The following is a 15,808-nucleotide window of genomic DNA, read 5'->3' on the forward strand; positions in this document are numbered from 1 at the left end:
ACCCTTTTTTTTTTTCCTTTTTTTCCCACTCTTACCCTCAATTTACACTTTGCATTTTCTCAACTTCAATCCAAGGTGGGCTAGGTCATATTTTTTTAGTAAAAATATAAATGTCATTCATCAAGAAGAAAAAACTATATGACAATAGACTGGCACGACAAAAAGTGCTGAGTTATTTTATTTATTCATAAGGGGTATTTTATATTAAACATTATTTAACATCATTCCTCAAAATGAGACATATGACTATTTATGAGGCTCCACCATTCTCACTGTCACACGCAATCCGTACTTATTCCTCCTTGTTTTTTTTACACAAGTCACACCCTTCTCTACTCTAATGCTTATTAGCTCTGTCTTTCATGTTAAATGTTTTGATAATATATGTTACTCCTCCTGTCTTAAATATAAGACCTTTATATTATTATACTAATATGTATAAGGGTCTTATATTTAGGATTGTATTATTTTTTGAAGAAAATAGTATTTGTTCAACCTCATATTTCTAGAGGCGAACACTAAACATGCAACACAAAATAGAGTAGAGGTGTAATTATAGTGCTTTATTAATCCAAATTCATCAGGACACTTCACCGCAGGCGTTTCTGCTTTCCTGGGAATTTGATTTTTCTTTTTCTTTTTGGACCAGCCCTTAGAAAATTTGATTAAAGCTTTGGGTGAAGGTCTCAAAGATATTTGATCAACATTTCGGAGAAAGTGTCAGTGGAATTTCCTTTCTGTACTGTGGTTTCATTTAATGCGGTCTTTTCAACACACTACTTCTGTTCGTAGGACCTCCTTTCTTTGAAATTTCAAATTTGAGAATCATGTCATGCGAAGCTTCTCAAAAGTCACACGTTGGAAGCTCTTATTATAATAAATCTTTAAAAGTTAGCTTTGCTTTTATTTATAATTTATTATGATATTATTATTCAATTTGTTCCATCTTTCATTGACTTGGTTGACTCAATCAATTCCCCTAAAATTTTATATATTATATATCTTCCTCTTAGGCCGGTTTGTTTCCTATTGCCAATCATTCTTAGATCTGAATTGAAAGCACTCCCAATTGGCTGTTTTGGCATATAGTAGTGTCAACCCAACAAAATCGATAATGGTTCATTTTCTTCCCATTGCCCATCATCTCAATCTCCAAGAAATATGATGTTTTAATTATAGTTTTGTTATTGAGAAAACAACCCGCTCCAACCTCACAAAGGAAGGCCAAGCCTTCAGAATGAAGCTCTATCGCAGAAACCAAATAGATACATACATCGACTATAGACTTGAGAAGGGAGATGAGGTATGGCCGTCTCTTGAGAAAGCCATTGAAGATTCAAGTCTGTATCCTTGTGATCTTCTCAGAAAAACTATGCTCTTCCACGTGGTGCCTGGAGGAGCTTGCAAAAATATTACAGTGCTTTAAAAATCAAGGTTGCTTTGTTATGCCGGGTTCTATAGAGTGGATCCTTCACATGTGAGGAAGCAGTCTGGGAGTTACAAGAAAGCATTTGAAGAACATGAGTGCAAAATAAACATCAACAATCAACAACTGCAAAAGTGGAGGGAGGCTCTTACTCAAGCTGCCAATTTGTCTGGTTGGCATTGTGGCTTCAATAGGTAACTACATATTTATGATCTTCCTCTTATCATTTTCTTCCATGCCTCGGGCTAAAGTAAATCAATCTTTGAGGCATTTAATGGAAATTACGCTGATGATCATAAAGAGAATAGCTTCTCTTGTACACTATGCTTAATCACTTCACTGGGTCCATCAACTTTACTGTTATGATATTTTGATCCAAATCCCTGTCTCCCTATGGTTATGACGATGCATTCGTGGCCATAAAATGAAGCTGGAATTTTGTATATATCTAGTTATGTCATCTAATATAAGAAACATTTCTCCAAAAAATATTATAAGAAATTTTAAAATTGGCAAATCTTCATAGTTACTTGTCGTTAGGAATAGTTCAAAATTTGAACTTAATAGATAATGTGGTATTAAATTTGGTGCCTCTTTATTTTTTCAATGATGTGTAGGAATGAAGCGGAGCTAATTGAAGAAATAGTGAATCGTGTCATACAAAAGTTGGGCCCTAGTTATCAAAGTGAAGATTATCTCGAAGGCTTGATTGGAATTCACAAAAGAATGGCAGTTGTAGAATCATTGTTGGACAAAGGTTCAAACAATAGTGGTTGCCAATTCATTGGAATTTGGGGGATGGGCGGTTTGGGCAAAACAACTCTTGCAAAAGCATTGTTTAACAAATTGCATTTTACATATGAAGGGTCTTGCTTTTTGGCTAATGTAAGGGAAGAATCAAAGAGATATGGAATAGATGCTTTGAGGGAAAAAATTGTTTGGAGGTTATTAGGGGATAAAGAATCTCACATTGGCAATACAATACATCCTTATACCATCAGTAGGCTTGGTCGGAAAAAGGTTTTCATTGTGCTTGATGATGTTGATGATGTTGAACAATTAGAAAATTTAGTTGGAAGACATGAATTTGGATCAGGAAGTAAAATCTTGATAACAACCAGAGATAGGCAAGTGCTTGCTGGTATAAAAGTGGTCGATGTATATGTGCTTGATCGTTTGAATCCTTTTGAAGCTTTTGATCTATTCTCCATCAATGCTTTTAGAAATGACTATGCTGACTTGAAGATAAGAAAGCTAGCACAACAAGTGACTCAATATGCGGATGGAAATCCATTGGCCCTAAAGGTTTTTGCCGCCTTGTTACGTGGCAAAAATCAGGAGGCATGGAAAAACCAATTGGAAAAGCTTCAAAAATTACCTCTTCCAGAAATTAATCATATTCTCAGATTGAGTTTTGAAGAACTTGATGAGGAAACGAAAAATATTTTCTTACATATCGCATGTTTTGTCAATTATTATCATTATGTCAAGGATGCAAAAAAATTCTTAGGTGCATGCGGTTATTCAATTGAGATTGGATTGAAGATTCTTGAAGATAAAGCTCTTTTAGATTTTTACGGAGGAATGATAGGTATGCACAATCTAATAGAAGAAATGGGTAAACAAATTGTTCGTGAAGAATCATTAAAATATCCTACATGGTGCAAGATATTTTGGATTTTTGGGAGAAGTTCTGAAGTATTGAAGGAAAATAGGGTAAGAGTGCACTTTTTACATTATTTTATTAAAAAGATTATTGAATTTCAAATTCCTATTTGATTTATGTCATGTTTTTATTATTATTTTTCTGTTTATTAGGGAAGTATTGAAGGCTTGATTATCAACCGTTCAGAAGTTGAAGAGATGTGGGTAATTAATAAAGCCTTTCGTTCAATGCACAATCTGAAGTTTCTTAGGTTTTATGGAAATTTCAATAATCTAAATGCTTCTCGTATGGAGCGTTTGCCAAGAAAGCTCAGGCTATTGGATTGGGTGGGATGCCCTTTAGAGTCCTTGCCCACAACATTCAATGGTGAAAATCTCGTTGAAATAAAGATGAGCAACAACAATTTGACAAAACTTTGGGATGGAGAGCAGGTACATCTTATACTTTTTTTGCTCGTCAAATATTAGCAATACACTAGTTGGAAAAATTTTATTCTATATGCACTCTCTCTGCAGTATTATTTATAAGTTTTTGCCTATTGGTCCTTAAAATCTCTTAGGAAATTTAATAAAGGATTGACAATCCATTCTGGAAAATGCATTTCCCTTTTACCATCACACTACTATTTATATAGATTATTGAAGTGTAATTTTAGAAAAATTGTAATACTTTTTGGCATTACTAATTTTGTAAATAAAATTGATAACAAGGTCTTATTAAAAAAAGATAAGGCAGTAATTATTTTTATTTTTGCCTCCAATCTTACCGTGTAATTTATTTATTATTTTTTTTTACAGAATCTTGCGAATTTAAGCAGAATTGATCTTCATGGATCAAAAGATTTGATTAAGCTCCCAAATTTTTCCAAAGCCATACATCTTGCAGAAGTTCATCTTCAGGGTTGTTTAAAATTGCAAAATGTTCATCCATCTATTTTATCTCTCCATAGCCTTTGTCGTTTATTGCTAAATGACTGCAAAGCCCTTACCAGCCTTACGAGCAAGACCCATCTCAAATCACTGAGTGAATTGGACTTGACAGGATGCTCAGGACTACGTGAATTTTCAGTGACCTCAGAAAATAATCGGTTTCAATTGATGCTTTGCAGAACAGCCATCAATGGTGAGTTGTGCTCATCAAGCGGTTGTCTTAGCAAAATTGACTTTTTGGACCTCGAAAGTTGCGGAGGTGTGACAAGTCTTCACAAATTGTTTGCGATGCACACCCTTCGACGCCTTCATGCTGGTTATTGTAATAAGCTAGCATCAAATCTACGTTCCATATTTGATGAGGTGCCGCGTGCTTTGGGATCTCTATGGCTGGATAATTGTAGTAAATTATATGAAGTGCCTGACAACATCAGCTTCTTGTTGTCATTACATGAGTTGCGTCTCTCAAGGAGCAATATAGAGACCTTGCCTTTAAGCATCAAGCATCTTTCAAGCCTGCGGACTCTTTACTTAGATGGATGCGAAAGGCTTCGGTCTTTACCACAACTCCCTCCCTCTATCCGTACACTGAGCGCCAATGAATGCCTATCCCTTGAGACCTTACATTCACCTTTAATGAGTGAAGGTAGAGAAGGAAAACAATATTATGAATACTTCAATTTCATAAATTGTATGAAGTTGGATGGGCAGTCAATCAAAGCTGTTGAGGCCGTAGTGCTACTTGACATGAATGATAACCAAGCTGACAGAGCTAGTATGGAATATCCGGGAAAAAGTGTTGCAGAATGGTTCATGTATAGGACTACACAGTCTTTGGTGACTGTGGATCTCAGTTCGATTCCACAACCTTGGGATGGCGTTTTCATTTTCTGCGCCGTCATTCCTGCAGGAACACCACGGTCGAGTTTCATTGAAGCCAAATTGTTTATTGATGGTCATCAATGTGCTTCCGTGTTTGAAGGATCGTATTTGACTGATGGGTCCATGTTGTCTGATCATGTTTTTCTTTGGTACAATAGAAAGTCATGTGAAGAAGTACTAAGGAAAATTGAAGAAAAGAAAAGAGAAGCTCAAAGCAACACTTATCATCCATTGCTTCAAATTCAATTCGCACCTCGTGATGATGAAAAACCAGTAGAGATCAAAGAGTGTGGGGTGTGCCCGACATCTGCAGTTGAATATCAAAATTACATCAGACGAATTCAATTGGCATTATTGCATCCACATCGTAGCTCTAATGCAACGCAATCGGCCTCTCGAAAGCGCAAATATCACAGCTCACTTCCATGAATTTCATAACATGGTTTTTGAGTTTTAAAGGTCTCAAGTTCAATTCATCAGCCCACTACTTCAACTTCATTTACCACTCTCGGGCCTCCACCTCAAAATGGTATGCTCCGGTTTTAACTACTACTGATAGACATTTTTTTAAAATAATTTGTGCGTTCTGATTACCGCATCATTATGTTGTACCATTGGCATGCATATAATTACTTTAACATTTTTTATTGTTTGGATTCAACTGGACATTAAGGTGATTATTTCTTACTGCTAATATTTCATGATCACGGGAAATTAACTGAGCAGATTGAGAAATTAAAAAAGATTTATGGACATTGAGGAAGCCATTGAAGAAGCTTGCGAATATAAAGATCAAGTTCATCTTCGTACGCGAGTGAAGAAGCATCTGAAGAATATGAGAAGAACAAGAAACAACAGGTTCGATCTTTGAAAATTAATATCCTCTCATCTTTTCTTGTTCAGTCCTGATTCCTCCGATGGCTGCATCATTTCCATTTGGTGAGGCTGCATCAATTAAAGTCGTAAACTCATAATCAGCAGCCTAAAAAGTTTGATCTGGCTCCAGTCATCCGATCATCTTGCTTTCAAAAAAGGCTTTACAGCAGTTTTGGAAATATTTGCAAACCCACAAAGTTGCCTTTAATTAGAAATACCCTAAAATCTTAGCGTCTGTGAATAAAATTCTGATAAAGAACGAAATTCAAAACCAACAATGAAACACCAAGATTCATTAAAATTTAGAAGGGAATTAAGACTTATGAACAAATTAAAAGGCAAAATTAAAACAGAGGCAACATGTTCCAAACTACACCGCGGCCGTCATAGATAATATTATTGAAACTAATTATTTTGTTGTAACAGAGAAAAAGATACATTAAAATATAGTAAGATGGATATTTAGGTAATTGTGTAAAATTAATAATAATAATAACAACAACAACAAACAAAAAGGAAGAACTGCAAAACATAAAATTTTTTTAACCTATCAATATATGAAAATCCTTAAAAAAAAAAAAGAATGTTGGTATAATTGTTTTTTTCCTTTTTTCAATAATTTTTAACTGTTACTTTTTTCAAAAAAGAAAAATTTATTATTAAAAAATTTTAAAATCAAACCCTGGACGTCTTCGACAAATCTCTTCTCTACTCTACTTGCTTTGAAGTCCCCAAGGAAGGGCCCGTTTTGCAGAGCAAAGTAAATCTCTCATAAGCACATTTTATGTAAGCCGAGACAAAACTCTTCTTACATATTTGCCTTGTATTCTGCAAATCACTATTGAAAAATTATTTATAAACTGTGCTAAACGGACTCGAAAGGAAATCATCATAGTCAATTTTGATTGTGATTCATTTTCTATTACAGAATGAGCTAACTTTATAAAACCAGTTCAATAGATTGGAGGCCCTCCCCCGTTGTGTCTTTTGCCACTAGCGTCGATGGTTCGCTGGTCGCCCCGCTGGCGAAGTCGGCTCCTTTGAGATTTGGGTGTTTGGATAAAATTAAATTATGATTTGAATAATAATTTCTAGAAGAAAAGTTATTTTTGAGAATGGATTTTGAAAAAATAGATTTTATAAAAAATGATTTTGATAAAGTAAGAGTGTTTGGATAATTGTTATCAGAAAAGAACATAAATTAATATGATAATTACATAAAAGATAGATTTTATAATATATTTTTATTTGAAGTAATAAATTTTTTAATAATATATTTTTTGCCAAAATAGATTTTGAAAAAATAGATTTTATAAAAAATGATTTTGATAAAGTGAGAGTGTTTGGATAGTTGTTAACATGAGTTAATATGATAATTACATAAAAGATAGATTTTATAATATATTTTTATTTGAAGTAATAAATTTGTTAATAATATTTTTTGCCAAAATAATAAATAATATATAAAAAATATAATTAATAAATAAGTAATATATGTATATGTATATATAAAATATAAGATTAAATATGTTTTTAGAAAAATAATTTTTTTTGCTAATAGAAAAATATTATTTTAATTTTAAATATGAAATCTCATAATATTTTTTCACAACTAGTTTTTTTTTAACCACATACTAACTCTAGTATTTAATATAAGAGTTATTTTGATATTCAATTTGATCTTAAATATAAAAATTTAATCTATTTTATTTCCTATATTTATTCATTTTTTAAAAGTAGTTCTTGTAGTAGTTACACATGGTAAATATTTCATCAAATGATACTTCTAGTAAATACATGTGATTAGAAATAGTATTTTAGAGAAGACAATACCTATTTATTACAAATAGCTAACTTAATTAATTTTTTAATCTACACAAATTAATCAACTAGCTCTTATATTAAGGACTAAAAATAATATTACAATATAAAAAAAAACCACATTTTCAAAAAGCAACAATTTTTTTGCTTTCATGAAACCATAGTTTTAGAGGCCAAAACCAAACCAAGATTTTCTAAAAAATCTGCCTCTTTGGATAATACGAGTATCTTGCCAAAACTATGGTTTAGGATGGAAAAGCCTTTTTTTGGGAAATTGCCAAAACGCCCCCCCGGCTTGTCTCCCCCGGCTCCGTCAGCTGGCACTGTCAGTTCATAGAGTAGCTTCCTCTTAGTGCTGGATTATTTTTTATTATTAGTTTCTGAGTTCTTAATTCAATCAGGGTTGTTAGTTTAGCTCATATAAGTTCCTGATGCATTTAGCTTCATGTCTAAGGTGTACTGTTTGGTATGAGAGAAATTTTTTTAAAAAAAAAAAGAGGGGAAGAAAAAATTTAATGAGGTCTATTTAAAAAATTGAAAAAATAAAATTTTAAAATTTTAATAGACAGAAAAAATAATATAAAAGAGTAATAAAAATCAATTAAAATTTTTTATCTCTACTTTTTTTGATCTTTTAAATCTAGCTTATTGAAATTTTTTTTCCTCCCCGTTTTTTTTTTTTTTACTCATACTAAACAGACCTAAGAGTGACGTTGTTAATATCGAAGCAGAGGCTGATCAAATGAGGAATGGATCATTATTTTATTTCCACATCATTTCTTTAGAGACAATATATATATACATATATATATATCTCTCTCTCTCTCCCAGTCAAGTTAAGCACGCCAACGAACTCTTATATTCTGTTAATTTGTTCTGTGCTTATTCTGGACAGATCCCTTGCCGGATAAGCAGCGTAGAAAGGCTCATGGTTCAATGAATCAGCAATTCTTATAGTGCAGTCTTCTCATATTGTTTAGATGTTCTTTCTGTACAATCAAAAGAAGGTTTATTTCCTGATTCTACACGTGTCACAGTTGGAGGCTTTGCACAAACTGATCTGCTTGTTCAAGTTAAGTGCAAGTCATCACAGAAGACAGATTGGAGAGGTCTGGTAGTAGCAGGGCATGATCGAAGGATACATGTAGGCTGGCACAAGCCTTTTCTGTTTAAATTGTCTCAGACCCTCCAATTGTAATTTTCTGTAAAATGTGGTAAGTCGAAATAATTTGTGGATACCTTGGGAAATTTGATTAAGCTTTGGGTTATTCTCTCTCTCTCCCCCTCCCCTTCTCTCTCTGCTCCCGTTTTTCACGTGGTGATGTCTTTTCCAATTCAGCATGAAATTGAACAAAAGGTTATATTGACGACAATATGGGAAAAGCATTTATACATTTTGATTATGCTCTATCATTTTCATCAAATGGCTGAAGGGAGACTAACCTTTGCAAGATATGATATTTAGTCAAATGGCTTGAAGGAGCCTCTTCTTGCATTACTCTTTCAGTAAGAATTTTCTTGGCACAAAGGATGCTTGATTTACTTGTTGCTCTGTTTTTGTTATGTCATTCTCTATGCTTCCCAACAGTTGAGAATGGCTTTTTTCCCCTTCCTGTTCTGCTTCTTCAGATAATTAGACTTTGCCCCTTTGATATAAATATATATCAGCTCCGCCTAGTTCTCAATTCTTTTTCCTTTCTTTTCGAATTATTATCTCATGTTTTCAAGGTTCGATTTCATTTTGATCTGTAGCACTGGGTTTTTGGTTCCCTAGCATAACTCTGTCAATAAGGATTTTCTTGGCACAAAGGGCCTTTAATCTTGGCTTACGGTTTGAACGAGTCTCTTTCTATAAGTACTCTGTTACTAACTATTCTTGTGCCTCTACTTCTGCCCTTCCTTCTTTGTAATGTCCGCAAAAAGAGGAAGCTTTATCTTCTGCTTCTTATTCTCCAAACAGAGTATTCGTACTTTGGTCACTCTATTCATGACAAACATCACATTCTATTCTACATGTGCTTGTGGCTCTCCATCTTATGGCTTTTTGAATAATAAGCAAACTCAAAGTGGATCACCAGCAGGGTTAGGTCCAGCGGAAAAAGCTAATCCTTCATAACGTGACGAACCAAGATTCAAACCCCTATTAGGAGAAGTACTCACATTTAGTGTCTGATAATACCTCAAGTAAGATTGCCTCTAATTAGATAATACCTATACTTTAACCCCAAAAAAAAAAATCAAAGTGGATCTCCATGAGTTTGCATTATAATATAACGGAATGAGACAGGGCAAGGAGTGAGAGATTACTGAACCTGAAAAGGAACCATGCATTTTCAAAATTATTCCCTCACTTCAATTTCATTTGTTCCTCCGAGCAAACAACCAAAACAATACATTTTCTTTGGAGTTAATATAATTTTTGAATCCTCAAGTTTACTGTTATTTTAGTTTTAGTTCCTTAAATTTTAAAGCATAAGTCTTGATTCTTTAATGGGCAAAATGATCTAGATTTTTATTTAATCATAGGGATCAATGTTATGATTTGAAACTTGGAGGATCAAAACTAAAATAAAAGTGAACTTGAAAGACCAAAAACTATATTAGCCTTTTCTTTGGATTACAAGTTGCAACATTACATAAACAAAAAGGAATTTTAAAGCTAAAATGATGAAATAAAATTTATTTATTATTAACATAATATGAAATTATTATACATAAAGCTGTCTCTATACATTTATATATAATATATAATTTGGTTGATTTTGATTTTATTTAGATTTACGTGACAAATTTAATCCAGGCATATACTGAATGAGGACGACGTCATTGATTACTAACACTATTTCTCTTATAAATTAGCAAATTGTAGGGACCAACGCCTATAATTGGGGGGAAAAAATGTAAGAACCTAATAAAAAAATTACTAAAACCTGATTAAAATTAAAGTGAAAGTATGAATTAATTTTCCCTGAATCTTAATCACAAAGTATTCAGATGTGAGACTCATAATTGGTGGACGAAAAAACAGAGAGAGAGACTCATAATTGGAAAAATATTAATTAGAGAGTTTTTTCGCTTGTTTTTTCACAGTGTTCAGATTGAGAAAGTAAAAGAAGGTTTTAATTAATAACTTGAAAGAGGCCCAACCCTTTTCATAAATGGCGCGTTCGATTCCTTGAAAGAGGCCCATTGCTTTTTGCAAATGGCTGCCCCGATAAACTTAGAAAAAATATTTGAATAGAAACTAGATCATAATCTTAAAAATAATTTTATAGTGTACAGTATAAATATGTAAAAAAATTTGTTTCGATTTATAAAAAAGTATTTTATTTTAATGATTTTTCAAACACCCTCCAAGACCATCTTGATTATCTTCCCCAACAATATGATCCCCATAGGCCCTGTTTGTTTCCTATTGCATGCAAATAATCCTTAGATCTGAATTAAAAAGAGTCCTCACTCTTTTACAACTCCAATTATTAATTTTTTTTATTTCTCCTTTTTATCCTTCGTTAAATGTTGGCATGCGTTATTTAATTTGTAAATTATGCATTTAATTTGATGGTGGCAAAGATGAAAACAAACTTAATTTTAAATACAACTAATGAGTTTTAATGTTTGACTTAGTTTCAGACAAACATATTAAAAGTAATAAATAAATAAACCAAAATAGTATTTCTCCAGTACTAAATATAAGATCTATTTTACAGTGTAATTTACACTGTAAATTAAGACCGGAAGAGTAATTATTAATTTATTTAAATCCTGTTGAGAATATTACAGTGACGCAAACTAAAGTGACCCTTCATTTTGTATCAACTATAATTTTCTTTGAAAATTCTTCACTATGACTAATTTCAAGTTTGAAGATTAGAATAGATATATATAATTGGCCATCATGCACTTATTAATTTTGAATCATTTCTGTTTTTTTATTAATTAAGTTTTGGGTGAAGGCCGTTAAGAAATTTGGGAGAAAGTCTCAAGGTAATTTCCTAATTACGCATTAAAACTTTTTCGGAAGTCACACGGAAACGGGTATGTCTATGAAAGTTAGCTTTGCTTCTAAGGATGATTAGTTAATAAAAACTTCTTATAAAATAAAACGAAATTTCAAATAAAAAGAAATCACATACTTTTTATTGTTTTAATTTTTATTAAATTAATTGACTTGAAATTCCATGACTACTGTAATCTTCACATTAAAATTATTGGAGACGATTCTTGGCACAATGTGAACAATTCATCTATGTTTCCTTCAATGTAGTTTAATTTTTAAAAATAAGTTCTGTAAGAATAACGACATGAATAATTATAAGGATGAAAATATAAATACTATTTTTTAAAAATAAGTTATTGTGTTTGATATGTTATAAAAATAAATTAAATAATTTTTATTTAAAAATAACAAAAAACCTTATTAAATTTTAAAATAACAATAGGTGATTTAAACATATTTTAACCTGTCAAAATCATTGCAAAAGTTGTTAAAATCATTGTAAAAGTTGTCCGTATGGTCTATTTATCTTTTTGAAATTCAATAAGTATTTTTTTTTATTTTTTCTTTTTTTGGTTCACTTGGGTGGAAATAGTGAAAATAAGAAAAAAAAGAAAATATAAACTTATTTCTCCTTCATAAAGTTACTTATTTTGTTTATTTTAATTTGATTTTATATTGTGTTTCAAACGAGTCGTGACACTCTTTGTGACCATTCTTCCCTATTTTTTGAAGTTAGGAAATTAATATATATTAGAAAAAAGATTAATATGAACAACAATATATAAATACACACAATTTACAAAAATTAAAGGAAGTTGAAAATGACCTAGAGGTATAAATTGGATATAAAAGACCGTAGTGCAAATGTTAAAGTTCAATTACTACGTATGTTTCGGGGTAAAAGAATAAAAAGATAAAATGGGATATTATCCTGATCCCTCTCAAATATTGTTCTTTTTATTTTTCATCAAAGATCTCTCTTAATGTTTCACTTGTATTTTTTTTTTTTGCCAACAATATCTCACTTGTGCTTCGCGCACACAAACAAATAATGTGCATTATAGCCTAATAACACCAAAACAACTCCTTTAAATTTAAAGTTTTTTTAAGTATAAGATTCTGCATTCAACTTTTAAGAGTTTAAGCATGGAGTGCTCATTCTAATAAAAATTATTTAAATTGATTTTGCATATCCAGATTCAATTTAATTTTTTTATATTGTAAATAATTTTTCATTTTAATACTCCTCCAGTCCTTAATATAAGACCCATTTAACCAATTTGATTAGATTAAGGAAGTTAAGTAAGTTAGTTAATTATAAGAAATGTGACATGTTTTTCCTAAAATACTATAATCATTTTTCTTAATACCCTCTCTTCCTCTTCTACTCAATTATGGTTGAAGGAGTATTCATAGGGGTAATTTAGAGAAAATTAATAAATATGAGAAATGGGTCTTATATTTAGGACAAAAATCAACTTAACAATTGGGTCCTATATTAAGAACCGGAAGAGTATATAAAAAATTCAAAATAGAGATAATTTTATAACTGACAGTTTCTAAAAAAATAAATTTATTATGAAAAAAAAATCACATATTAAAACATTAAAATGGTTAGATGTTTGTTGCATTGATGAGCTCCAGCATAACTTTTGAACCACAAAAAAAAAAAAATATTGTTAGTTGTTAGAGGCCTGAAGTGCTCCCGATTAAGCATACGAAACTTCCTGGAAGTTACGTTGTGATTTCCAGAATTCAGAATTAATTATGTAAACACCGTATACAATGATACAATAGAATAGTTGTTAGGGAAATGATAAGTCCAAAAGATCAAACTTATTTTATCTCTTTGAAAATTTGATTAAGCTTTCAACATTTCGGAGAAAGAGCCAGCGGCGTTTCCTTTCTCTCTGTAGGACCGCCTTTCTTTGAAAATTATGACTATTTATTGATCATTTTGTTCCATTTTCATAGGCAGATTGACGATCTCAGTATAAAAGTCACTGTTTCTATTCTAATTTATATAATGGTTAAATAATTAATTAAAATATATTAAACAAGTTGATTAAAGTAACTATTTATAAAAATGTGAATCAATTAATTTTCTCAAAATTTTATCTTAAATCATTTGTATTGAAAATTGTTTTTTATGGAAAAATTTTATACTAATATTTACGATAAAAACAAATCTCTACTTATATTCTGAATGAGGGGGAGTGATATTATTATTTATTTTACAGCAGAAAAAATAGAACCAATCCAAATTCATCCTTATCAACTTACTGTTGCTTTTTTCAGGTATCAAATGCACATCCTGCTGTAACGTGCTCCGCGAGTTCGTGAAAAATACTCGTACCAATACAAAAGCAAACATATAAGGCGGGTTTTTTAGAATAATTAATAAGTTTTTTTAAACCATAATTTATAAAACATAAAATAAATGTAAAAAATTTATTTTAATTTACATAAAATATGTTTATAAATGATTTTAAACTTACACTACAAAAAATGTGTTTATTGGTATATCCGATTGTGTGCGGATTCTCTGTGCTTATTTCACTGTTGTTTCCATGCTCTCAGCGTCACGCGCAATCCGGATCAGCCCGCATTTACAGCTGTATCTGCACAATTTTCCATTGCGTACTCTGTTCCGTGTTTATTACTCACACCATCTTTATTATTTGTTCAGTTTTATATTTCTCAAAAGCGAACACGCAGGCCAGCACTCAAGAAAAGGAGTAGAAACGGAAGTTAGAAAGGTATGATCATAGTGCTTTATTGAAATGAATTTCATTAAGAAATCTGATCTGATTTGTTTACTTTTTACCTGCTGCTCTTAAGGTGTGTTTGGATTAGCGGTGGAGAAGTAACTTTTTTTTCAATCTGACTTTTACAGAAGTCAGATTGAGTAAAAGTCAGATAGGATAATGTGATTTATGTTTGGATTGGGTTTTAGAAAAAAGCCAGTTTGAGAAGCTGAAACTTGTTTGGATGATAAATGTAAAAGTAAGTTTAGATGTAAAATGACTGAAAAGGACATAAATTTTATTAAATGACATATATATATTATGTACATATTGCGAAAATTTTAAGAGAAATATTAAAATTAACAAATTATAAAAATAAAAATAGCTCTAAAGTACTTAATTAGATATGTTTAATGGATAAAAAATGTATATAAATTTTAAATAATAAAAATAAATACAATGATGCAGATATATTTGAATAATCCCTTGAGATTAGAGATATTTGGACTAACTTATTTGAATATAAGATTTTAGATAATGAAATAACAAACAAAAAGATACCTTAACAGAAAATAAAGAAGGTTCTGGCTTTTTTTTTTTTTTAACCCCAAAATCTCTAATCAATTCTCCTCACTCCACCGCCTGCCTTTTCCACCCCTCCCCAACCTTGCCTCTATCAATTCGTCCTTGATGGCAGCAACAATAATCATTCACAGCCTCTCCCCACCTCAGCGTCTCAAAATCCCTCTCAAACCTCAGCGTCTCAAAATCCTTCGGAGATGAATAATCATTCACAGCCTCTCCCCACCTCAGCGTCTTATAATTTCACAGACCCACCATTGTATCTCCAAGATTCTTTTGCTTCTTCTCTGGCGAAGAAAAACAGAGCATCTCATAATCATTCGCAGAAAGAGATTTGTTAATTTTCATCTTGTCCTTGGGTAGAAGGGCAACTTGGGTAGGTAACAAATTTAAAGGGCTCATGATGTTGCCGCACCGTGATGCACCAGAAAAGCTACTTTTTGTGGCTTCTGCTCCACCGTGCGATAGAAGAGAAAAGGACTTTTCAGACAATCGTGGATCCAAACAAGAAAAATAGTCAGAAGTTGTTTTTTACGGTATAGAAATTACTTTTGGGGTCACCAATGTGATCCCAAACACACCCTTAGGAAATTTGACTAAGCGTTTGGGTGAAGGTCACTGGGTAATTTCCATTCTCTCTGTTCTATGCTTTTCATATAGTGCTGTCTTATCCAGCGACTAAGAGCACAAGAAAATTCCAACTAGGTAGGACCGCCTTTCTTTAAAATTAATTTATACAGTAATTATTTATTATTCATCTTGTTTGTCCGTTTTCGAATGCATGGCCCTGTGTGTTTCCTATATATCACAAATTACTCTCAGTTCACAATTGAGACGAGTCCCAACTCTCTTTTGCATATCAAAGCAAAGCAATCTGAT

The 15,808-nt window shown here is 31.7% G+C and overlaps 1 protein-coding gene across 1 annotated transcript; it reads left to right on the forward strand.

Moving 5' to 3' along the window:
* Window positions 1-1,237: 1,237 nt before the first annotated feature.
* LOC114721487 (protein SUPPRESSOR OF npr1-1, CONSTITUTIVE 1-like) lies at window positions 1,238-5,332 on the forward strand. The gene is made up of 5 exons (XM_028907299.1): window positions 1,238-1,344; window positions 1,462-1,620; window positions 2,044-3,142; window positions 3,245-3,523; window positions 3,890-5,332. Exons 1-5 carry the CDS (start codon window positions 1,238-1,240, stop codon window positions 5,330-5,332), a joined length of 3,087 nt encoding a protein of 1,028 aa, XP_028763132.1.
* Window positions 5,333-15,808: the final 10,476 nt, after the last annotated feature.

The sequence above is a fragment of the Neltuma alba genome, unplaced genomic scaffold, assembly GCF_004799145.2.
Source record: "Neltuma alba isolate B1F8T4 unplaced genomic scaffold, ASM479914v2 tig00012042_pilon, whole genome shotgun sequence".
Lineage (NCBI taxonomy): Eukaryota > Viridiplantae > Streptophyta > Magnoliopsida > Fabales > Fabaceae > Neltuma > Neltuma alba.